This window comes from Chanodichthys erythropterus, chromosome 10 (assembly GCF_024489055.1).
Source record: "Chanodichthys erythropterus isolate Z2021 chromosome 10, ASM2448905v1, whole genome shotgun sequence".
NCBI lineage: Eukaryota > Metazoa > Chordata > Actinopteri > Cypriniformes > Xenocyprididae > Chanodichthys > Chanodichthys erythropterus.
The window spans coordinates 58156678-58182864 of NC_090230.1; the positions used below are offsets into that span (position 1 = coordinate 58156678).

At 37.3% G+C, this 26187-nt stretch overlaps 2 protein-coding genes across 7 annotated transcripts in view; one reads left to right on the forward strand and one right to left on the reverse strand.

Moving 5' to 3' along the window:
* Positions 1-22136, reverse strand: part of sec31a (SEC31 homolog A, COPII coat complex component) — a 29983-nt gene extending 7847 nt beyond the window's left edge. For 2 of the 6 annotated variants that reach the window (XM_067398371.1, XM_067398370.1), the window contains exons 1-22: positions 21972-22136; positions 21327-21406; positions 19555-19678; positions 18028-18226; positions 17829-17924; positions 16288-16428; positions 15920-16062; positions 14904-15003; positions 14656-14817; positions 14412-14564; positions 14097-14324; positions 13912-13986; positions 13763-13819; positions 10113-10281; positions 9786-9964; positions 8660-8786; positions 7865-8010; positions 7381-7554; positions 6491-6685; positions 6285-6380; positions 1856-1949; positions 293-598 (exon numbers count right to left, since the gene is read on the reverse strand). In XM_067398371.1, coding sequence (XP_067254472.1) covers positions 293-598; positions 1856-1949; positions 6285-6380; positions 6491-6685; positions 7381-7554; positions 7865-8010; positions 8660-8786; positions 9786-9964; positions 10113-10281; positions 13763-13819; positions 13912-13986; positions 14097-14324; positions 14412-14564; positions 14656-14817; positions 14904-15003; positions 15920-16062; positions 16288-16428; positions 17829-17924; positions 18028-18226; positions 19555-19678; positions 21327-21405 — 3043 coding nt within the window. In that variant the 5' untranslated portion in view covers position 21406; positions 21972-22136. Of the gene's footprint in view, positions 1-247; positions 599-1855; positions 1950-6284; positions 6381-6490; positions 6686-7380; positions 7555-7864; positions 8011-8659; positions 8787-9785; positions 9965-10112; positions 10282-13762; positions 13820-13911; positions 13987-14096; positions 14325-14411; positions 14565-14655; positions 14818-14903; positions 15004-15919; positions 16063-16287; positions 16429-17828; positions 17925-18027; positions 18227-19554; positions 19679-21326; positions 21407-21971 lie in introns of all 6 variants that reach the window. The other 4 variants (XM_067398369.1, XM_067398368.1, XM_067398372.1 and 1 more) reach the window with 3 other exon arrangements.
* A 50-nt stretch (positions 22137-22186) lies between these two features.
* zgc:113274 (uncharacterized protein LOC552925 homolog) lies at positions 22187-25570 on the forward strand. Its single transcript, XM_067395719.1, has 5 exons — positions 22187-22242; positions 23838-24059; positions 24141-24526; positions 24608-24693; positions 24998-25570. Exons 3-5 carry the CDS (start codon positions 24151-24153, stop codon positions 25154-25156), a joined length of 621 nt encoding a protein of 206 aa, XP_067251820.1. The 5' UTR covers positions 22187-22242; positions 23838-24059; positions 24141-24150; the 3' UTR covers positions 25157-25570.
* The last annotated feature ends 617 nt before the right edge of the window (positions 25571-26187 follow it).

The window sequence follows — 26187 nt, forward strand, 5'->3', positions numbered from 1 at the left end:
CTGGAGGGCCAGTATCCAGCAGAGTTTAGCTCCAACCCTAATCAAACACACCTGAACAAGCTAATCAAGGTCTTTAGGATTAGTAGAAAGTTATAGGCAGGTGAGTTTTTAATCAGGGATGGAGATAAACTCTGCAAGACACTGGCCCTCCAGGACCGGAGTTGTCCATCCCTGGTGTACGATATACTGACTGATGAGTTTCATCAACCATGGCTTGTATGTTTTAGAGCTAGTACTGTGTGCAGACCTGTTCTCTGGGAGGCAGGAATCAGTGCGGGTTCATTCTGAGTACCTGGAGCTCTGGCTACTGGAGGAGGAAGATAAGCTGTGGGCGACCCAGGCCCACCATGCTGGAAAGACACTCCAGAAGACAGAGGTGGAGGAGAGAAAGGTTGACCTCCCTGAGGAGGCCCAGAAACCATAGGAGGTGGTGCTGGCTGAGAGGAGGCAGGATGCATGAACTGTGGCGGATAGACAGCAGCAGCAGAGGATGAAGGTGGAGGAGGAAGAGGAGAGGCCATAGAGGAAGAGTAGGGTACAGGTTGATAGATGCCGGGTGTCCCGGCAGCAGGGGTGAACTGCTGAACAGGGGGATAGTCTAAAGTTTATGAGGAAGAGGAGACAATAGGCATATGCAGTTAGTCATTTATAGAGATATTTCACATTACAGCCAGTTACAAGCATGCAAATATTAATTAATTCAGTTAATTCTCAAAAAGACTAGTGAAATGATCTTTAACAGTCAACATACAACTGAATACATACACTAGCAAAAGGTTAATGCAGAAAGTATACAGCATTCTTACAAAAAATCATCATGCACTGCTTAAGTTTAAACTTTGTAGTTCAAGTATGTAATTTCTGCAACACTGGTGGAGACAAACGGAATTCCAAAAATAACAAGATTCGAGTGTCGCTATGATCTAGCCTAGCTGTGTTTTAGCACTTCCAAGGGTGTTCCAGACAGATGCCCACTGACCAAGACAAAATGATCCACCCCAAGAACTAAATCTATTAAAAATAGTTTGCAGTAACTGAATAGCCAAAATAAAATATTAATTGAAAAAATTAAACTTAAAAGAAAAAAAAGCTGCATTTGCATAGAACTGAAATAAATAGAGTGCACCAGGGATGATATATTTTTGTTGCCCCGGAAAAACGAGTTCGCATTTTAACACTTTCAGTTCAATCATCCTGAAGTCATTGGGATTTTTTCAATGGGATTTTGCCTGACATAAAGTCTGTAGCTAATGATATTTTCACGTTTATTCTATGACAAAACAAATCAGTAATACCCCACTTACTACATAATGAGAGAATGAGATTTGGAACAGTGGTTGGCCATTGGCCACTCTTTCATGGCTAATACTGAAGTGTCGCACTGAAATTCTTCAGTCAGACCCCCGACAGCAGCTTTTTGGTCGATAAAGGGTGTTGAATTGGTGACGGAGCCCGTTGTTGAGAGAGCGCCCATCAATGTAAATGAGGCCAATTAAATTAAAGGCAAGCTTTACTGTTCACAGAAGCAGAGCATGAATTCTAGCAAAATTCAGTTTAACGGTGAAAGAGTGAGAGGGAAGGCATAGCTAAACATTTATTTTTTACACCTGTTTTATGACACAAATGTAATAAACAACCTACAGTTATATCTAGTGATGCAAAGTATTCAACTGTCAAATTTCACTGTTTTGAATCTAAAACAGCCCAAATCAATTATGTGATTTATTTAATGTAATTCATAATTGAATATGACGAGACAAGAAACATTAATGAAGCCATTTATGCTCATTTAGTAAAAAGAAACATTTTCCTATTGGTAAAACATATACATGACCTACTGTCTCTGTAGACTTACTCTGGTATTGCTGAGAGTACATGGATGGAGTGGAGGAAGGTACGAATGCAGTCACTGGAGACTGAAGGCCAAAGGTTGGAGGCGTGGACTCGGCCTGAGAACAGAATGAAAGAGACAGATATGCATTTAGAGAGAGCCTTCTGTCACAGCGTGATCCAATGATCCAGGCTGCCACCAACACAGGATGTGCAAATCTGCATTTTTTTTTTCCTATTTAATGTTATTATACTACACTACCACTCAAATGTTTGGGGGTCACCAAGACTTTTTTGGTAACACTTTATAATAAGGTCCCGTTAACATTATTAAGTGCATTAACTAACAATGAGCAATACATTTGTTACAGTATTAATTAATCTTTGGTAATATTATTATTATTTAAATAAACTAATATTTAAATACAGGTGCTGGAAAGATTACACTGAAATTTTGGTCCGTATTGACATGATAGGATCACACAGTTGCTGCAGATTTGTTTGAATCTCCTGTCCAGCACATCCTAAGGTGCTATATTGGATTGAGATCTGGTGAGTGTGGAGGCCATTTCAGTTTACTACAGGAATACAGTTTGAGATGATTTGAGCTTTGTGACATGGTGCGTTGTCCTGCTGGAAGTAGCCATCAGAAGATGTTGCCTTTCTAGCAGCTCGAACCAGTCTGGCCATTCTCCTCTGACAACAATAAGGCATTTTCACCCCCAGAACTGCCGCTTACTGGATATTTTCTCTTTTTTGTTCTATTGTCTGTAAACCCTACAGATGCGTGAAAATCCCATTAGATCAGCACTTTCTTAAAAACCGTCTGCCACAAACAACCATGCCACATTCAAAGTCACTTAAATCAGCTTTCTTCCACATTCTGATGCTCAGTTTGAACTTCAGCAGATCGTCTTATTTTTTATTTTCTTTTTTTTAAATGTAGTATTCCCGTGATCAAAGCTGAATTTTCAGCATCATTACTCCAGTCTTCAGTCACATGATCCTTCAGAAATCATTTTAATATGCTGATTTGATGCTCAAGAATCATTTCTGATTATCATCAGTTGCGCTGCTTCATATTTTTTGTATAAATAAGTGGTGTGAAAAAGTGCTTGCCCCCTTCTTGATTTTTTTTATTATTTTGCTTGTTTCTCACACTTTAATGTTTCAGATCATCAAACTAATTTAAATATGAAATCAAAGATAACAAGTAAGCAACATGCAGTTTTTAAAATGAAGGTTTTTATGATGAAGGGGGAAAAAATCCAAACCCACATGGCCCTGTGTGAAAAAGTGCTGTGAAAACATAACTTAACTGTGGTTTATCACACCTGAGGTCAGTTTCTCTAGCCAGATTACTGCCAGGCCTGATTACTACCACACCTGTTCGCAATCAAGAAATCACTTAAATCGGACCTGCCTGACAAAGTGAAGTAAACCAAAAGATCCTCAAAAGCTACACATCATGTTGAGATCCAAAGAAATTCAGGAACAAATGAGAAAGAAAGTAATTGAGATCTATCAGTCTGGAAAAGGTTATAAAGCCATTTCTAAAGCTTTGGGACTTTCCAAGACGAAAACCGCTGCTGAGCAAAAAGAACATAAAGGCTTGTCTCAGTTTTGCCAGAAAACATCTTGATGATCCCCAAGACTTTTGGGAAAATACTCTGTGGACTGACGAGACAAAAGTTGAACTTTTTGGAAGGTGTGTGTCCAATTACGTCTGGTGTATAAGTAACAGCATGTCAGAAAAAGAACATCATACCAAAAGTAAAATATGGTGGTGGTAGTGTGATGGTCTGGGGCTGTTTTGCTGCTTCAGGATCTGGAAGACTTGCTGTGATAAATGAACCATGAATTCTGCTGTCTACCAAAAAATCCTGAAGGACAATGTCCGGCCATCTGTTCGTGACCTCAAGCTGAAGTGAACTTGGGTTCTGCAGCAGGACAATGATCAAAAACACACCAGCAAGTCCACCTCTGAATGGCTGAAGAAAAAGAAAATGAAGACATTGGAGTGGCCTAGTCAAAGTCCTGACCTAAATCCTATTGAGATGCTGTGGCATGACCTTAAAAAGGTGGTTCACGGTGGTTCATTACAACAATTCTGCAAAGACGAGCGGGCCAAAATTCCTCCACAGACTCATTGCAAGTTGTCGCAAATGCTTGACTGCAGTTGTTGCTGCTAAGGGTGGCCCAACCAGTTATTAGGTTTAGGGGGCAAGTACTTTTTCACACAGGGCCATGTGGGTTTGGATTTTGTTTTCCCTTCATAAAAAAAACCTTCATTTAAAAACTGCATGTTGTGTTTACTTGTGTTATCTTTGATTCATATTTAAATTTGTTTGATGATCTGAAACATTAAAGTGTGACAAACATGCAAAAAAAAAAAAAAAAAAAATCAGGAAGGGGGCAAGCACTTTTTCCACACCACTGTACATTTTGTTCAGGATTCTTTGATAAATAATAAAGTACATTCTTTGATAAAGAATTTATTTGAAATAGAAATTTCTGTAACATTATAAATGCCTTTACTGTCACTTTTGATCAATTGAATGGGTCACTACTACTGGATAAAAGTAATAATTTCTTAAAAAAAAAAAAAAAAAAAACTGACCCCAAACTTTTGAATGGGTGTGTATATGTACAACATATTATTATTGCACTTGGTTACTAGATTGAATGCAATATGCAGTAGCATGTTACTGTTTACACAAGGGTGCATCTGCCAGCCAATATTGATAATCGCCTATCTGTCTTTACATTAGGGCTGCACGATATATCGCATGATATTGTCACTCGCAATATCGCGTTCATTATCGAAGGCGATTCATCTGTGATATGAACGCGATATTGCGTGGCTTGTCAGTGATCTACGGCTCTGTCTATTAAATGCCGCTACATTTGAAAGCAGGTGATGGTGATTTAGCGGTAATCAGGGAACTGGCTTTACTGACGAAATGTGCGTGACAATCTCATGCGATATATCGTGCAGCCCTACTTTACACAAACACAAAGAACTAGCTACTCCTGTCATAAGTGTTCCATACATGTTTTCTGACATACAGAAACATGTTGCCAGACTGATTTTAAAAACCATCGACTTTCTATTGTGAAAACAGGATACTGTGACTTCTGACTCTGGCTTTATGGAAAACAGCTTCAGCAAAAAATATATTTAACAATCATGTAAATATATGTGAAGGATTTGAAAATTATTGTCCTTGAGGAAAAAAACAACAATTGAGGATCTGTCCAGCTGCTAGGACACAGTCAGGACACACAAACATGCAGGACACAGTCAGGAATCTTAATGTTGAATGGGGTTTTTGTCAACCGCACTGCTTCAGGGGAATAAAGGAGGTTGGATTATCAGTGATATGAAGTTATTACATGCATAAACACTGGAGTAACATCACACCACAGTAGCCAGTCGGACTATTTGCAGAAGGTAGCTAGTGATGGACATTCAGTGGTACCATACTTTCCAAAATAAGTCACTTTTTTAATCATCGAAATGTGCTGTGACTTATGTTCCAAAGCAACTTGTATAATGCAATTAACGGCAAGCATGCAAAACGCACAAAGCGCACACATTTGGATTTGTCGAATGAGAGATGTATGTGAGCACAAGTTCATTAGTACACCGAGTTCATTACTTCATTGGTTCATTAGTACAACGACTTGTGTGTTGTTGTTTTTATCTCAACAATGCAAAATATGGTAGGTGAAACTCTACATTAGATGCTATTAACATAAAAACTGATGAAAGAAATTTATTATTTTTGTAATAAAACAAATGCATAAATGTATGAATGAAGGGAAGTCACAGAAAAGCATTTAAACTTCATACCTGAAAACTCTGGAAAAAGGATGAAAAAAAAAATGAGATCAACTCTAATAATACAAATAGTACTTATTAATAAAGTAAAAACAAAACAAAAAAGTTTTATATAAATGTCTATATATATGCTGTCAAATTGATTAATTGCAATTATTTTCATCTAACATAAAAGTTTGTAAATATATAATATATATGCATGTATATATATTTACAAATTTTTATGTTAGATGAGATTAATTGCTTTGACAGACAGCACTAATATATACAGTGTGTGTGTGTGTGTGTGTGTGTGTATATATAGAGAGAGAGAGAGAGAGACAGACACGGACACGAGTTTCTTTCTCTCTGTTTCACAGTTTGGAAACAGTAAAATTGCACCTAAAAATGGAAGCCTCTTGAGGCCACTGGAATAAACTAGAAAAGGTACATTACTGTTTGTACCCAAATACAGTTCACATGGAGCAAACTCGACTAGAGATCGACCAATAATGAAAATGTCAAAAAATGAACGATTTGAAAATTCAGCAGCCCTAAAGCATTGCTCATGCGGTATGTAGAGTCTGTATCTGTGAGTGTGAGCAGCGCGGGCACAGCTCTGTGTCTGTACCTGCGGGTCTGCGGCAGGCACTAGCTGGTGAGGGACACTGGGCAGAGCTGTTGGGGTTTGGTTACTCCAGGACGTGACAGTAGTGGCAGATCTACCCTGAACACAAACACAAACACACGCTGGTATCGGCCACTGGGTGGCCACTGGCGAGTCAAATAATGTACCTGCGTGTGTTTTTCTCAGCTGTATGTGAGTGTATCTTGTACCTGTTGGTAATACTGAGGAGGCACAGCAGGCTGTGAGGGGCCCTGTGGAGGTTGAGGTTGTGTGTATGTTTGCACGGGTGCAGCAGCAGGAACCGTTTGGTGCATGTTCTGCCTTCCAGTCACCGCGGCTACAGGCTGCTGCTGCTGCTGCCCCAGAGCTCTGCTCAAACGATCTCGCAACTGCTGCACAGCAACCTACAAGGAAGGAAAAAAAAAAAGCACCAAATACACAAGCTGATGTTAAACCTTATAGAAATAATCTAAAAAAGCAATGAATAGTGCCCCAAAGTGCATGAAAGGCCAATGTTTATGAGATTCAATTCCACTATATTTCGACAGTTTCAGGGTCTCATAATCACTGTCATTAATGTTAACTAAAAATCAATTACTTGTTCACTTTAATGTCGCAAAATGCATGATGAGTACTCCAAAAACCCTGTGCATGTAGCTTATTTTTAATTCATAACTAATTTCAATTATTAATTTAAATAAATATACAAAATGTGAGTAGTAGTTACACCTTTTAATGATTTTCAGTTCAAAATATTTATGGGTTATGCATGTGACAGTGATTCAGTGATCATTTTTGATGCATACAAATAGAGTTTTAAAGTAACCAAAGCTGTCAAATGTAACAAAATTACTCTAAATACAAATTCTTCAGGAAACTTAACCTCATAAAGCACATTCAAATCAAGCAACATTGCTTAGTTTTATAAAATGCCCCAAAAAATCCTTGTATTATATTTTAAATATTTACCCAACACAGAGTTATTTTAGTATTATTTATATACTACTGTAGTGTTAACTGATATTCTGAATTGGCATTTATTTTTATATTTTCATTTTAGCTTAAGTTTTTTTTTCCCCCAATATAATAAAATGATTACCTGCTCAGTGTTGGTGGGCAGGTAAGATATGGCAGTCTGTAAGCTGCCCTGAGATGCCAGCAGACTGGCATATTGATTCATTTTCTCTGCCAGCAGCGCACCCATATCAGGGGAAACACCACCCTGAGCCTTCACCACAGCTCTCTGCAGGACCACCACCTTCTCAACCAGCTCCTACAAACAGATGATGACCATACAGTTAAATCAGTCAACTTATTCATATTCCAATGCTCATACTGCTTTCATTACACAAACAATAAATAAATAAATAAATAAATAAATAAATAAATAAATAAATAAATAAATAAATAAATAAATAAATAAATAAATAAATAAATAAATAAATAAATAAATAAATAAATAAATAAATAAAATATATATATATATATATATATATATATATATATATATATATATATATATATAAAAATCAAGCCCAATAAAAACAGTTGTGTGTTAGTGGGTTCCTGTAGTCCTGTCTCACCTGCAGTGACAGTGGGCTGTAGGAGTCTTGAGCTTTGGCCCAGTAGGCGACAAGCTGCTCTACTGTGCCTGCGCAGATGTAACAGAGACAGGCCTGAGCCTGCAGCGCCACGTCCTCAGCAGCCTCCAGCCTGGAGCCCAGCAGACCTGCAGGAGAAACAATCATTTACGTACAATCAAACATTAAATGCACAAAACTACCCATGAAAATATTTGAATGAACCAAAACTAAGGCTGATAAAATAAAATAGTTAAATTTTGACTGGATGATATATATAATGTATATATATATATATATATATTCAAAATATCATCCAGTCAAAATTACCTTATTAAAATGTCACTTTTTATTAAACTGCATATATGCATGGAGAATTTATAATGTGGGTGTGTAGCATAAAGCTGAAAGTTATTTGTAACAATGGGTGTAAATATTGACCTTGGACCATGTAAAACTCTGGGGAAATCACCCGTTGTATTATATGTATAAAAAAACTAAACTGAACGGAGGAGTGTCTACAAGCAAAAGGGGAAAGTGACAGTCTCTCAGTTAAAAATGGACAAACACAAGAAGACTCATTATGAGTATTACATCATCAATCCGTGACACGTCCAGTGACTCTGAGCTGCATTTACATGCAGGATCGAAATGGTGGCTTGCTAGCACTAATTTTGACATCATAGCCATGTAGCATTGCATGAGTTCATTATATAATGTTTGACCTTATCAAACCAGCAATCATTATGTCTAATTGTAATGTAATCTTTTGACACATGGAAAAGATAGCAGACTCACCACATAGTGAGGAGAACTCCTCTGGCTTGGCGTAAGTCATTACTGCAGCTAAAGCTTCCTTCCAGTTCTGGAGGTCACATGTCTCCAAAATTTCCAACCAGTCCTTCATCACCACGGCACTAATGAGCTAAAATACATTTAGATCCTACATTAATTTAGAAAATCTCAAGATATGCATTTCAGATAATTCAAAAGATCAACTACAAGTTCTTTCAGGTTACACTAGTAGCAGTACAATATTAAACATTCAGAACACATCTGAGAGCCTGAAGTGAAAATTTAACAATTATTGACCCATATTATTTCATGTTTTGGAGGTCTGCATAAATATTTTATATTAAAACTATAACTATAAAAGTTTATAGTTTATCAACTATAAAACCATTAAAAGGAAACATCAAGGGGCTGATTCTTGGTCTGATCCAAACAAAAAAATATATATATGAGAAGGACAGATCTCTTTTATTATTCATAACTCCTATAAAAAGTACAGAAGAACAGTAGTGGGAACTAGGAAAATAATGATTTCTCGATTCACATTTTGAAGAACCAATATTGATTCTTAAATAGTAAGAATCAATCTTAGAAAAAAGCGTTTCAGTGTTTCAACCACTCGAAGACGTCAGTAAAACAGCTTGTAAACAATGTCATGTAATGTTACATTTACCTCAGAAAAGTCATTTAATGTTCAAAGCTTGTTAGTTAGCAAGAAAAACTAACTCTAGAGAGGAGCATTTTGCTAAATATATCCACTATATTGCATATTTATTGTATTTTTACTTTACCTGTTCTTCAGTATTTAATGTGTTTGAATAAATCTGTCATGGTTTAAAATGTTTATATTTTAAAAAAAATATATATATTAGAAACACAATTTTGTCATTAAAAATGTATTATAATTATAATACAAAAACGTCCTTATGTGTAATTTAAATATAAGTACCCCACAAATCGGTTCATTGTAACCTTTGATGTAATAGTAATTCACCAATTGGGGTTCCCTGTGGTTCTACAGCATAAGTTGAGAGATACTGAATCAAAAGGAAATCGAATGCTTGTGGATCGAAATCGATTCGAAACATTAAATTTGTGCCAATGCCCAGCCCTTGGTAATATAGGACCTCACCTTGGAAATTCTGCTCTGAGTTTTGGTGAAGTATTTCTTCTGAGTCTTTTCCAGAAGCTCAGGACCACCAGCAATAGCAAGGATGATGCCGTCAGCCATTCGGTTGTCATGGAGACAGAGATTAACAGCAGCTTCGTAATCTCCAGTGAGCAGTGCTTGGGTGATCAGCCCATCAATATCTGAAACACAAAGCAAGCATGAAAAACCTATACATTTATTAAAAGTTCCCTTACATTTATTAAAAGTCCTTTTTTCTTTTTTTGATCAATGAACTATTGTTATATCAGTTAGGTTTCCTATGTGATGAACATATAAAAAGAAACTTGCCCTGGTTAACTTTAAGGTCAATGTCATCGGAGGTTAGAGCTGGAGTAACTTCTATGTTGGATGTCTCCTCAATAACAGGCTCTTCATCATCAACAGGAATCTCATCTAGGTCAGGTGTGTCTGTAGCAGGAGGTTCTGCTTCTTCCTCTACAAGGCTATTCTCTTCAACCTGAATAAGAAAAAAAAAATACTGATTTTAGAACTGTTAAAGAACCATTTGTTGATATAATCAAAATTGGCTTTAAATGAAAATCTACCCTATCCATTTTCTAAATCCATGTTATTGATCTTCTTGTGAACAATTAATTTGTGCATGCATTTCTCTCTTCTTTTTTTTCTCAATTTACCTCGTAATTCTTAAATCAAAACATCATAACTCGTTCTTCTGGTGCAATGACAGACTAGAGGTCTTCTTGGGTCCTAAAATCTTGACTAGACCCAAATCGACCCGAACCCTAAAAAGTCCCGACTTCACTCAAAGGTTCCTGGTCCAGGTAAATGCCCCTGCTACAGGTCTTGGGGCATTCCTGGTCCAGGGAAACCAGGGAAATGAGAGGCCAGTTGTCTACCTCAGCCATAAGCTGTTGCCAAGGGACACTCACTACTCTGCAGATGAAAAGGAGTGCCTTGTCATTAAGTGGGCCCTGGAAAGCTTACAGTATTACTTCCTTGGAAGAGAGTTCGATCTGGAGACAGGTTGGTTTGGGTCAGACCTCGGGTTTTCAGATCTAAATGGACTTGTGAAGACCTCTATGACAGACTTCTCTCTGGTGACATATGCTGGACTCCATGTACACAACAGGTGGTAGAAAAAGTCCATGCACACCACAAGACTGTCCTTCAAGACAATTTCAAGATTTGGCTGAGGATAGTCGCAATACTCCGACTACCATGCAAGCATTCCGGTGCGAGATTGAAAGTTTCACAGAGTACAGCTCTAGGTGGAATATTGCTGGGCAGGGTAAAGTTACCTCCTGCAATTTAGTTGTCTCTTTAGCCCTGGCCTTTTTTGGGCCCCCACCACCAGAAACCTAAAACCACAAATGGAAAAGCTTACAAAGACATGGCTTCTTGAAGTAATATGTCTGGAGAAAGGCCAAGAGCAGCCAGTAGCTAAAGGGGAACATGGTGGCATCACATCAGATGCTGGCTGTTGTAAATCAACAGTAGGTGCTTGTATGGATCAAATCAGCTGGTAAAGTTAGCTCTGGCCTAGACTGTATTTTACTAGATGCTTGGTGGTTGACTGGCACAGACTGCTGTAACTCAACTGGTGGAGCACATGAAAGGAAGAGACTGTTGTGGAACATTCACAGCAATTGGTTCAGGTGGTAACAGTAGAGGATCCCAGACCATGCTTGGAATGTTGCTGACAAGTTGGGGCAAGGCCTGTGACTGCTCTTGAGGTGTAGACTTATGATCAGAAGAATCAAGCTATGACAGTGTCTGGTCAAAGGAGTAGGTGTGATCCACCAGTGGGGTAAAGTCCACTGAGGTATGTGACTGAGGTTTCAAGGTTCTGTCACTGGGGACAAATGTGGGTCAAACAAAGGTTCGTTCACAAACTGAATGATTAGCTCAAGGTCTGAAAGACTTGCACATTTTGTTCTGAGCTGAGGAGCAGCCAGCACAACAATGGGTTCAAATTTTGATTGAGCTTCAAGGACTGTTTCAAGCTTAACAACAGGGTCAGACACGGGATCAGGAGCAGGAGTGGGATAATGGTGAGGAATGCAAACAAGTATGAAGGAAAGCTTTACACATCACAGTCAGGATAAAATGGAAGGCAAGCGGTGAAAATTTGGCACACAAGTGATGCTAATTTGAAAAGCTAATACAGCCACTGACAAGTATTCAAGAGATTTTATTTTTCAAAAGATTCTTTGCCATTTTCACTTTTGGCAACCTCTGTTTACACTGTTTTACAGATTTCCAGTTCAATGTTTTGTTAGAAATGGAAACGGACCATCAATATATATTAGCTGTGTTTCATTTCGAAGGTTGTGCCCTAGGTAGGACACATCCTCTGTGTCCTAAAACCTAGAATTAAAATGGACTGTTATTCCACAAGAGATGTAATTACTGTAATTTATTTCTTACACTGGAACATAATGGTTGCTTTTCTGAAATGAGACCGCCTCGATGACATACACGAACAACAAATGTAACCTCCGGAGGGCAAAATAGTCAAAAATCACGCATCTAGAGAGGTGGCAGCCGATGAGCTTGAAGATTCTCTCCGATGTTTAGTGAAACACCACATGTCACATCATTTGAACACTTTCAAACACTTTTTAAAGAAAACTATTATGGGTACAGTCTTCATGTACACCATTCGGATTCAGACTTCACAAAAACACAATTTATTTCTTACGTGTCAAATATTTTAAATTAGCACCAAATTACTGAATGCTGAATGTAGTGTTAGTTCTAGATTTGATGGCAAACAGTTCAGTCAGCTTCTTGTATTATATTTATGTAATTCTTATAGTGCAAACAAAAATGGCAAGGGTCAGCTAAAAAAAAAAAATTACTGGTTTTGACTGGCTGACCACTAAGCAACTTCCAGGGGTCAGGGAGAAGCTCACAAGCTTTTTTCAGTTTGCCATTACACAAAAAAGTTGTTTATAAGCTAACAGGCTTATACAACAAGTGTTTTGGAAGAAAAAAAAAAAAGTGTTACTTTTCAAAAAATTGCCAATCATGCACTGAAAGATTCAATTGTTGACTGAGGTAGAACTATAAAGTACACACTGATAAGTTAAAACATTATGACCACCTGCATAATATGATGTTGGTCCTTAACATGCTGCTAAAACAGTGCCAAGCCCCCAAGGCATGGACTCTACAAAACCCCTGAAGACTGTGGTTTCTGGCACCAAGACATTAGCAACGGATCCTTCCAGTCCAGCAGGTTGTGGGGTGAAGCCGCAGTGGCTCGAACTTGTTGGTCCAGCACATCCCAAAGACTGAATTGACATCTGGGGAATTTGGAGGCCAGGGCAACACCTTGAACTCTGTCATGTTCCTCAAACCATTCCTGAGCAATGTGTGCAGTGTGACAGGGTGCATTATCCTGCTGAAAGAGGCCACTTCCACCAGGGAACACCATTGTCATAAAGGGGTGTACTTGGTCTGCAACACATAACAATTTAGCCCTTCTCAAAGTCGCTAAGATCTTTATCCCTGCCCATTTCTCCTGCATCCAACACACTGATTACTAGAACTGATTGTTCACTTACCATCTAATCTACTCAGACCTTAGTATGTGGCCTTGTTAGGAGATCTGCTTCACCTGTGACTGGTCATAATATTTTGGCTCATCAGTGTATATTCTGCTTTGTTTGCTTTAAAGAAAAAAAAGTTGCTTTAGCTGCTGAAGGGTTTTACTGTGCAAGTTTCTTTACAAATCATTTTTTCCCCACTTCCTCTTCTTAAAAGGGAAGCTCATGAAACAAATAGGAAAAAACATTTGTGTTCCTGTCTTGTTTTGTATAATTAAAGTGTATCTTCTTGTTTTGTTCTCAAAAACCCATTACAAATTCAAACATGCTGAACTTGAATACGGAGGCTCCCTGAACCAGTCACAAAAATAGAAAGGAAATAGAAATAGAACATTTAACTAAAAACACAGTAACTCGTGCACTTACCACATTGGCCACATCGGCCACATCAGATTTGCAGTTTCCTTCTAATGCTGATGCAATCTGAAAACCATAAGCAAAACATATCAAGGCCTACACTCTCAGATCCAAAGAAGTAGATTCAGATATTCACACTACAACCAATGTACAAATACCTTTAGGGCAAGCTCTTCCTTTTTGTATCCCAAAAGTTCCAAATATTTGCCACGTGCATCTTCTTCAAAGTTTACCTGAGAACATAAATCTATTGGGTTACACCTTTTATAAAAAGTTAATAAATACAAGCCTGCTGTTCTTGTAACACAAGTACGACAGTTTGGGAAATATTCTAACGACCTACCTTCAGAAAAGACCAAATTGTCTTCTCAAATTCATTCTGAGCAGCTTCAATCTTGGTTTGGCAGTACTCAAGGAAATTTCCTGCATTGAGTGTCGCCTGAAGTTGGTTTGATCGATCAATGAAATCTGTTTCTGTAACAACCTGACTGACATGCACAACATGGGCAGAAGTCTGCTGGGGCTGTTGGGCTGGTGGCTTGTTGTCCAAAGTGACTAGTTTTCCACCAAACTGTTCACAAAAAGAAAGCTGATTTAAAACAAGCGCACTATGTTTGGGGTGTCTAAAATGCACAGTGTTAGATCTGTGACCACTTACAGCAAAAGATGCTCCAACAGGTCTACGAATCCATTTTGGGGGTTTCTTCAGAGGAGTGATGGTGCTCTGCGAGGAGGTGGGCTGCGGCAGTTGTAAAGGTGGCAGCGTCTTCCCCGTACCAAAAGGATCCATATTTCCAAATGAGCTACTTAACTATTGACCCAAAGGACATCAGGAGCAACTGTGAGATCATCAATGTTCATGCTAGCTTATGAGAATGTTTTTATTAAGAGTTCAGTTGTACCTGATCAGCCTGTAAATTAATGGCATTATCATTGCTTCCTCCCATAATGGAGTAGATGCTGATATGCCCATCGAAGGCAGCAGCAGAGAGAACAGCTGGGTTTCTCGGGCACCACTGGATATCAAAACACCACTGCGCACTGGTGGGCAGCTCATACAGGACCTGATAGGTACCAGGGGGACATTGCATGTTATACTGCTGAAGATATTGGCGGCAACACTGCATTCTTCAAATGACTAAAGTCTCACCTCAGCTGTGTTGGGGTTCCAGCACAGGATCCGGTTATCTTTCCCACAGCTCAGGAGCAGCTCTGGATCTGCTACACTCCACGCTATGGACAAAATACCTCTGAAAGCACACATACAAACAGATAAGCATGCAGAAAGACTCATGAAGGGTTAGGTGTGTGCAATCTGTATTGTCTACGATAGTACAGTAATTGTTGTTTTAATGTGGAAGCTGACATTATCAATTTATGTCACTCATTTTGCAAAAACTAAACAAAAACACGTCTTGAGATCACACTTTCAACACATGATGCAGCTTAGACAATGCTGTTAGAATGACCCCAAAATTCAATATATGGAGGCAAAAATGCCACTGTATGAGTTTGTGTGGTATATTTCTATGATATAGTTAAGCAATAACACAGAGAAAACATACAGTTTTCCTCAACACAATTTTATACAACATTTCAATGAACAAGTTAATACTGTGAGTAACATTTTAGCCACAATATTGCAATATTGCTTTTTTTCTATTTAGCCAAGCAAAATAGTTCCAAACAGTGTTGCTAACTACTTTCAAATGGAGAGAAGCTAAAGCCTGTGCAAAAAGTCACTAAATAATCGCTAGATGACGCAATGCCCCAACTGTCAGCAGTTTACATCTGTTTTCACTCCTAATCCATGCTCACGTACTGAAATTTTAATGTAATATATAGCCAAAAGTCCAATAAAGCTTTTCTCATTTACTTATTTTCTGTCAGATAACAGAAAGAGTATGATATAGTGACTGACTACAAGTTAACCAGCAAACCAATAAGTCACAAGATTTGCTGCCAGTCAGATTTGGAAGTCAGTTGTCCATGACAGGCTTAAACCAGCTAAGGTGCCACCACAAAAATCACACTCAGAAAAATATTGAAAATATTTTCTAGTTATCATTAACAACAAAATCCCTGAAAACTTCCATTTAAATCTTTTTGGTCAATATCACACACCCCGCAGAGGGCAAGATAAACAGAAAAAATGTTTATATCTACCTTGTGTGGTTCTCCAGCACTTTGAGAGGCGAGGTGGCAAAGCGCAGGTCCCACATTTGGATTACAGGCATTCGGTCATCTTCAGAAGCCAGAACCAACTGAGTCGCCACCTCTGGGTTCCAGGCCAGACCAGAGCAATGCATCTAAAGCACAACACAAACATCATCAACATCACTGCATGAACACTAACACGGTCTCAGATAATAATAGTAATAATGACATAGTACTTTAAAAAAAATTATAGAAACACCATGATGATAACATGATACGCTGTCGTTAGTTAAGTACACCAAGTTATTAGGTATTATTAATTAAAGTTAACCGTTATTATTAGGACGTTTATTAAAATGACGAATAACTTCACAAACCCTGTTGCTGTGGTCGCTGACTTTAATGATCAAGTCGTTCTTTCTCAGATCCCAGACCGAAGCTTTTCCGCTGGGGCTGGCCGAGGCCAGGATGTGCTGCACCTGTTTGTTCCACGCAACACAGCTGATGTCCTCCAGGGGCTAGAAGAAACACCAAAGTCAAAACTGGACAAGGTTGAGGGTGGCTGCTTACTGTGCCTGGAAAAAAAGAGTCCACCCCATGTCTCTATGATGTTTCCATCCCTAGATATATGTTGGCTTCCTTTTCTATGCAAGTCTACAGGACCGTCTTTTTTGACAGTTGTTTCATCCACCAGGCACAAATCTGATTGCTTAGAAAAGCAAATTTGGTTCAATCCTCTAACACAGTGATTCTCAGCCTTTTTAACTATGAGGGCCTCCATTGTCCACAACAATATTCAAAGGCTGTAATACTATCATTTACATCTGCTGTAATGATTTGTTTTCAAAACATTATCTAATTTACAGAAAGTAGTGTGAGTGTCTATTAGAGCGGCACGATTCTGGATAAATCGAGAAGCATGATTTTTATGTTTAAAATGGATCAGAATTCTCCCACAATTCTGAACAGACAACTACATAAAATAACATGTAATTTACTAGAGGTTCTGACAAAATGTTAATTGCTGTACACAATTTAAAAATACTCAATTTGAATTAATTTGAATGAATGATTCAATGACTCACTCATAAAGACTTGTTTAGTTACTGAATGAATCAGTGTTTTTGAATGAATCTCTTGAATGAATGATTCAATGACAAATACTACTGGCGTAACGATGTAATTATACAATCTTTATTTGAAGCGCCATTTACATTTTATTTACGCTTTATTTACATTCAAAAAGTGATTTACTCTATTTTGATCACTTCCATAGACATCAGTGTTTTTATTCAAAATATAAACTTTTATCCCTGTACTTCTGTAATCATTTGAATTGATGTAAGACAGAAATAATGATCCTGTGTAGTTGAAAAGTGTTGTGAAGCTGTTGCATATACATGACAACTGCTCACTCTGGATCAGCAGCAGTGCAAATGCAGATCTGAATATTCGTTGTGATCATACTTGTCAAAAGTTTAATAAAAATAAATGTATGAATCAAGATTGCAACCTTTTAACAATTAATTTGCAGTTCTAGTGTTTATTGATTAAAATAAATAACTTAATTGTAATTAAAAGAAGTTCCAGAATTTCAGAAGTTTGAATGTTCAAGATTCCCTCACTTTTTAACCAATGAATCTATGTGACTTTTCCAGTTGTTTGTGATTTGCTTGAATGTGTTAACTAAAATAATATTTATTTTTAATTGTTTTAGCTTATTTTCATGCTCGTTTTATCTTATTTTAAATAATTTTAAGTCATCTTGTGGCCCCCTCAGAAGTTTATTGAGGCTCTTGGGTGAGAACTACTGCTTTAACTATCACTACAGATGGCATTCTTAAAAACACAGTTAAATGTAAGTAAAATGCATTTGCACAATGTTTATCATTCTCCTGAGAGCACATAAGATTTGTACCTGTGTTTTGGGTCCTGGCGTCATTGGGGAGCTGAAGTTGTTCAAATCCCAAATGTAGATTTCTGACTCATTTCCCCCAGAGGCCACAAGGTTTGGCTAAAAAAAAAAAAAAAAATGCACACTGCTCAAAACACCACTTAATGTCATGGACAAATAATTATTCTAGTATAAAGTATAAGAACTTGGTTAGGGTGATTACCTGAAACGAGTTGACATCGAGGGCTCTTACTGGTCCTGTATGTTTCTCGCTCTCGGAAATGATCACTTCACTATCTCCAGCAATGACTTTGGAGGCGTCATAGAGGATGATGTTGCCATTCTCCCCTCCAGCAATGAGAACGCCTGATGGAAAACCCTGGTCTTCAATGCCCTGTGGACCCCAGACTAGTTTGTGGTATCTAGAGACAGAACAGAAGGGTTACTATTGGGATTCAAAACCAAAGTACCAGATAAGAGCTTTCACCACTGGCCTATAACTTTACACGGAATTGCAAAATTAAATTCTTTATACAGAATTTTAGGAATTATCTTCCCTCGCTGACAACTGACAACTGACAATGTTTCAGGCAGTTCAGAACCGGTTCTTTCTTTTAGGAGACAATAACTGCACTTGATCTTTGAACCTTAGCAGACATTTTACATTCAAAAACAGCTATATTACACACTACGTGAAAGGCAATATCCGAAAAAGCATAATATGGGCATTTTAAACCTATATAACATTCCTGTTTCCATGAAAAATAAAAAAATAAAAACAATTTGCAGAAATTCAGGTATTCCTTACCATACAATGAATGTAGAGCTGCACGATTAAGCAATTCAAAGGTCACGATCTCGATTCAAACACCCGCACAATCTTTTTCCTAAATGACTACGATTCGCTTCTATTAAACCTTTGATGATTGCAATCACAGCAAACATTCAGATCTGCGTTGGCGCAGCCACTGACCCAGAGAGAGCAGTTATCATTTACGTATAGGTATGAAACAATTTCACGAACAGTCTTTTCAACATCAAAGTATCATTATGTTTGTGTTACAAATATTAATATTATCCCAAGTACTGTGATAAAAGTTTCTTTTTAGAATATAAACACTGATGTGTACGGAAGCTATAAAAATAGAGCAAATCACCTTTTGACGCAATGATTGTGTCATTACATCATTACATAAGGAGGTGACAAGTGACTGTTAAAAATATATTTGACATTGAATCATTCATTCAAGAGATTTGTTCAAACACACTGAATCATCCAGTAATGAAACAAGTGGAGTCTTTACAAGTGAGTCATTCATTCAAACCATTTTTTTTAAATAATTCATTCAGATTAATTAAACATTTTAAATAGACTGCAGCAATTAATATTTTTTCAGAACCTCTAGTAAATTACATGTTATTTTGTTTGGTTTGTTTGTTCAGAATCGTGGGAGAATCGTGATCCGTTTTAAACAACAACAAAAATCATGATTCTCACTTTATCCAAAATCACACAGCTCTAAGGAAAGTGAATGGGCATGAGCACTTCACAAAAGGCACCATAAAAGATTTATTCCAAGTCTTGCAAAGACATACAAAAAAATTTGGAATACTATTTTAACAGGATTATACTTTTAATCAGTAAAAGCACTGTCTGTCAGGATGTAAAGTCAAACACAATACTGTTACTGAAAAACAAAGCACCGTTCTCAATAAATCATCAGCACACAATGTGAGCAAAACTTAGTACCTGTGTGGAGAGGAGAAAGACCCACATGACTTCATGGCTAAACTGGGATCAGCCAGGTCCAGTTCAAAGATCTCCAGTGATGCACTGGTGCTGAAGGTGGCATCGAGCTGCTGGGCCGAGGTTCCTGAACAAATATTCATCAATGACACAATTTAAACCAAATATTCAGGGTGCCTACTGCCCAGACATTGGTCAATAACTTTTCCAGTTCTTTTTGATTACTAATCAAATTCCGAATCAATTCACTAATGAATCATTCAGACTGATTTGTGAACCAGTTTGACTCATTGTAAAGAACTGATCAGGGAAAGAAAAAAAACAAAAAAAAAACAAAAAAACATCACGGATGTCTCTATGACTTGAGCAAGTTTAACTCTGAACAGGAGCGATATCACGAAAAACACAATTAAAAAAATATATATCTAATAATAACTATGAAACCATTACTCAAAATCACAGATAATTCTTTATTAATCATATTTTATCATCATATCTGATTGTTCATTATAAACGGATCTATTAAAGGGCTAGGTCACCCCAAAACTGAAAATTGTCATTACTCACTCACCCTCATGTCATTCCAAACTTTTTCATCTTCTGAACACAAATGAAGATGTTTTTAATAATAAAATCTGAGAGCTTTCTGTCCCTCCATTAACAGCCTACACAACTACCACTTTCAAGCCCCAGAAAGGTAGTAAAAACATCATTAAAGTCATCCATATGACTCCAGTGGCTTAACCTCAAATATATGAAATGACATGAGTACTCTGTGCAAAAATAAATAAATAAATAAAATAATTTTCCACTTTATTTACAAAATAATAATCTCCAAATGCACGTTCACGAGAGCACCATGACGCATCTGTGTTGTGATGACATAAGAGTGGACGTTGTTATGTGAACGCGAGTTGGAGATTAAATATATAGTGCACCCAAACTTTAAATTCTGTCATCACTTACTCACACTCAAATTATTCCAAACCTGTGTGTGTTTCTTTCTTCTGTTGAACACAAAAGAAGATATTTTAAAGAATGTTGACGGTAGCCATTGACTTCATAGTATTTTTTCCCCCCCACCATGGAATTCAATGACTTTTGTCAACTGTCTGGTTATTTACCAACATTCTTTAAAATACCTTCTTTTGTGTTCAACAGAAGAAACTCATACAAGATTGGAACTACTTGAGGGTGAGTAAGTGATGACAACATTTTTGTAATTTTTGTAAAAGTGTAATTTTTTTTTATTTTTTTTTGCGCAAACAAAGTACTCACGTCTTTTACTAAAACTGAGGTTAAACCACTCGAGTCACATGGATTACTTTAATGATGTCTTTACTACCTGTCTGGGGCTTGAAAGTGGTAGTCATGTATGCTGTCAATGGAGGGAGAGAAAGCTCTCAGATTTCATCCAAAAAAAAAAATCTTCATTTGTGCTCTGAAGATGTCTCCAAAGATGTCTTATATCTAGAAAGTCTTATGTGTTTGGAACGACAGGAGGGTGAGGAAATAATGACATTTTTTTCATTTTTTGGGTGAACTATCCCTTGAAGCATTTTGTGAAACTGTAAAAAAAAATATTGGCTGCGTCCGATAACCTAGGCAGCCTTGATGCCTTCCTGCCTTGAAATGTGTCCTCAGAAGGCAGCATTTTCCAGTTTTCGGACGCCGCCATTGTGTTTCTCTTTCACTGCTTAGCTAGAGCCAGAGAAATTTCCCATGTCAGCTGTACTGTGTATAATGCAAAGGTCTTGAGGAATGAACACAGTTACCTGCAGCCAAATAGATAGGGTGTTGCTGAGCTGGACTCCAGGCCTGGATAGCTGTTCGGTTGATTTCTTTTAGCTTCATCCTAATATAAAAAAACAAAAAAAAAAAATACATATGTTATATGCTATGATTACTTCAACAAATGAGACAATTTACAGTTAATGTCCACATTTTCTAGGTAAGGAAAGGCAAAAGTGTTTGTTCTGTTTAGTAGATTGTATCACTCAATGGGATTGACACAACTTGATACACTTGCAGTTAATTTGGGAGAAATTTTCCAGAAAATAATGCAATTATTCATGAATAATTATTATGACAATTAATATCGTAAAAGCAATAATACAAGAGCAGCTGGGACGTTGAAATGACAAATCTAACAGCATCATGCTGCTAAATTTAATAATTTAAGACATTAGGTACCTATCACAATACAAGTTAATGAACAATTAAATATGATTATGACTAATTAGGATTTCATAATAAAGCACTGTTAAGAATAAGAAGAGACTAGATTTTCACAACAAACACGCTTTGGTGAATGAAACGTGCAGTCTATATTTGTAATGTCCTTTTAATACAGAAAATAATGTAGCAGAGAGGCTAATGCAGCAGTCTACTGAAGGATTTTCTTAGTTTTAAGTGTTTACCTTCAGTTGTCGTGCTTCCAGCGGTCACACACACAGATTCATCCACGCACAAACACAAGCGTTAAGTGAATTAGCAGAATAATTGTATAAACCCGTGGGTTTGTGTGCTGTGTGAGATTTGCCCCGGCAGCAGATGGACTGGATTCCACGTCCCCACTGCTGTCCATCAACGTGGCACAACAAGCCCCGCCCATTGCCTTGACGACTTCCGGCAACAACTCCCTCCCCCTCAGGCGACAAATTCCGGCGGAAGAGCAGAGCTATGTGTTTTGTAAGTGTGTGTTTTGGTTTTTGTGGCACCTGTGTGTGTTTATACTTCTCAAATCTCAGTTAGTGATACTTGTAGCAACTTCAAATAGCCATTAGCGATTTGTAAGAATATTTTTTGCATGTAAAAATTGCATTACTTACTGTGGACATATTGACAGTGCATAATCATTTCATTTACATGCAGTGGCAGTACTATGGTACAGTGATGGTGTCAAATACCATGGTACTGAGTGCTTAACATATTAATTTACCGTGGTAATTTAAAGGTGTTAGTACATGCTAAACAAAGTGGTAGTGATAGTTTTTTGTGGTAGCGCAATACAGAAGTGATAGTATAACAAGCGTTTGTGTGTAATGACAGTAAATGTAGATGTGAAAATTGCTGTTAAATCAAGCTAAATGCTTTTGAATAAAAAAAAAAGCCTTCAAAAACACCATTTGAGAAAACAGTGTTCTCTAAATGTTAAGCTTAAAATGTGAAAGATTTATAGCATTAATATACTTAGATTTAAAGTTTATTAAACAATAAATGTACAAACCGTGTCAACTTTTTATGGTCATTAAGTAAATTTGCTGCAATATGCTGTATGTAATTAGCCCATTAGCTGTGGCTATATTCACAACATAGCAAATGCCCTGTTGTTTTAATTATGGATTGCAGTTACATCATAATAAATTCATTCAGGACCAAATGTTTCTTTATTTGTGCTAGAGAAAAGATGGTCAACCTTTTTGATTCCAAGGTCTCCCTTACTCGAAATCTGATATCTACAAATAAATACTCAAAAATATGATGTGACTCTCATGTTGTACAACTTTATTTATTTTTTTTTTGTGTGTGTGTGTGTGTGTGTTTAGCTTTTTTTTATTAAGATTATATTAATAAAACAATTTAAATAATTTTAAGACTTTGGACCTGTCCCAAATGGCACACTTCAGGTGCACTTTCGGTCTTGTTGACTTACATTGGCCGCTGCGTGCGTGTGTCCGTTAAGTCCACAAGACCGTAGGGTGTCCCATTCGTCATTAAAGCTTAAAGAAGGGTGCTCGTGTGCGCCCTCGATGCGCACTTCAGCTGAGCCCGCAAGACTGTGAGCTACGCAGAGGACTTTACCCGGCAGTCAAAGCGGCATTACGTCGTGAAATTGCGGACGGAAGAGCGTGAGGGTTTAGGGTGCCATTTCGGACAGGGCCTTACTGGAGCCTCCTTGAAGTTTGCGAGGCCCCCTAGTGGGCCCCTGTCTCCTGGTTGAGAAGATATAGTGCCTGGCATAACAAAACGTTCCTATCCTATCAAGCAAAAAATGTTAATTATGTGATTGTCTACATAATACTGTCAAGAAAACATCAAACTTTTAGCAGAAGAAATCATCTAGTAAAAATCCATGTGAAATGAATGCAAGAATATTATCTCAAAGCACAAATTTCTTCTCTGACAATATGTGGGTGTGGGGACCATATTTCTATATCAAATAATATGACATTCTATTTCTCACTTGAATAACCTCATTTGAGCCTATTATGTACAGTTTCTGTGTCAATATAAAGTGTTATACCTTCAGATGTCTACAACAAAATTATTTCTTCTTCTTTCAGAGTACAGATCCTGGAGCAGATACTGTCAGGTCACATCACTCTGTTCATTGGTGGTAGAACAGAAAGTAGAAGATAGGGGTTTGGTGGGGTAAGATGAGCCAGCGTGTAAGCTGAGACGTCCTTTTATCTAGGCAAATGTGCGTTGTTTTGTCATGTGACCAAACATTCTGAAGGTGCACATCATATCCAGCTGTCTGTAAATGAGAAAAACACAAAGGAAAAGTAAGTTTGTATTACTTTAAAAGTTTTTTTTTCCATGTCAAAGCATATTTATTCAGCTTATGTTGTTGTCAAACATCATAGGAAAGCTATCATGCCACGAAACTATATTCGAAAAACCGACTGGGGCTCAGTAAGCTACGAGGAGCTGGAGAAAGCGTACGTTGAAGTCAAGCGTGGGAAATCTATCAGAACAGTGGCAAAGGAAAGGAAGATTGGCAGGTCCACCCTGCAGAGGTACATGAAAAAGGCTGAAGAAAAAAGAGAGAAAACAGTAGGGTACAGAGGAACAGCAGAAGCCAAGAGGATCCTGTCCGAGGAGTTGGAGGAGGAGCTCGCAGAAAACATCAGGATGCTGGCTGATCGCCTCCACAGCCTTACTCCAAAGAAATGCAGAGAAGTTGCATTTGAATTTGCGCAAAAGAACAACATTCCTGTGCCCAACAACTGGGGAGAGCAGAGGTTAGCAGGTAGGGTTTGTTGTGACAACTCGCTGCAGTAAATCAAGCCACTGTTCTTGTGTTGCTAACTTGAATTTGTGATTCCTGTAGGTCGAGATTGGCTCAGTAGTTTCATAGCCCGCCATAATCTCTACAGCCACATAACTGAAGCAACATCTTTGGGAAGCCATGGACAGGTGACAGAGCTATAGCATGTCTGACGAAATGATTAACTGTTGACAGAGTTCCTGCAGTCATGAAAAACTTCCAAATGTCCAGGCCTGGAGATATGGAAATTAATATAGTCAGTGAGCATTTATCAGCTCAAAAATAATTCAGTGGTCAGAAATTGCTCTTTGAGATTTTGAAAAATCCTTATCTAGCAATTTGAAATGACTTGTAAAAGTGATGGAAATGCTTTGGTCAAAATGTGTGGGAGATTTAGAGCTGTAACATACTTTATTTATTCATGTCTGCTAAAATACTATCTACATTTTGTAGATCATCAGTTTCAGTCTGGACAACCAAGATGAATTCAAGAAGGACATCAAAGAGGAGAGTAATGTTCCTGTCCCGATTCAGGACGCTTCAGAGGAGGAGAGCGTGGAAATTTGTGATTCAGACCGAAACCTGTTAGAGACTGACTTATTTCTTACATGATGTTACCTTTATATCATGAAACTAAATGTAAAAAAAAAAAGGTTAAAACATTTTGATGCTTAATCTTGTTTCCTGTTTGTTGAAGTATATCTTTAAGAATACAAGAATAAGTGCTGCAAAATTACTTGAAATTTTGATCACATATTATTAAATTATTATTATCATACTTTTGTTTTTGCTTTTACTTATGTAAATATATTTTCTCTCCAAATAATGCAACAAGAAATTGTCAGTTAAAATCTTTCTGTATCCATATACAGTAGTAGCCAAAAGTGATTTCCAGTCTAGGAAATTCGACATTTACATTCGACATTCGGCCTTTAATAAAAAATGTGTTAAAGATTTTGTAAGCATATTGTGTAGTTGTGCTTGGAGTCAATTGTTTTATTAGTGATAATGCAATGAAACATGCCAGACTGTACCAACATCATTTTTGTCCAGGCTGTCATACAAAGAAATACAAGAGAGAACCAACTAAATATTAATCAGATTATGTTGTAGTCAATATACAATCTAAAATATAACCCTGGGTTCCTTACTAAATTTTAAAGAACCCTTTATGCCAAAAAGGTTCTATATAAGGAGATTTGACTTAATGACTGCATAATACTTATCACTTTTTTCTAGTGATAAAGTATGTTTGTTAACTTGTTCATAAAATAAAAATAATAATAATAATTAATTTGATTCAAAGCGTTGTATGACTGAAATGGCCGCCGTGTGAAATGACTACATCTACTATTTAAAACTGCATTTTGCTAATTCTTAGCATTTTCTCAAACATTTATTTTGAATATTAAGTGGTAATGAACTGAGTGGGAGTGATTTATTGCTTAATTTATTTATTTAATTATCGCTGGTGTCAAACTACTACTTAAAAGTTACATAACAGAAAGGTAGCCTACATACTTGATTAAACCCGGCTGAAGCTTCAATAACACATTTTTACTGGATTTTAATATGAGGTCACATGAATTTTTAGGAAAGAATGGGTTAAATTTGAATTTACCGTTATTAATTTTACTCCAACA

What these genes read in the sequence shown, in the direction of transcription:
- zgc:113274 (XM_067395719.1), top strand. Translation starts at nt 24,151, where the DNA reads ATGCCACGAAACTATATTCGAAAAACCGACTGGGGCTCAGTAAGCTAC. An exon ending in GGGAGAGCAGAGGTTAGCAG is followed by an intron (nt 24,527 to 24,607) that starts GTAGGGTTTGTT and finishes TGATTCCTGTAG; the next exon opens with GTCGAGATTGGCTCAGTAGT. An exon ending in CTTTGGGAAGCCATGGACAG is followed by an intron (nt 24,694 to 24,997) that starts GTGACAGAGCTA and finishes TACATTTTGTAG; the next exon opens with ATCATCAGTTTCAGTCTGGA.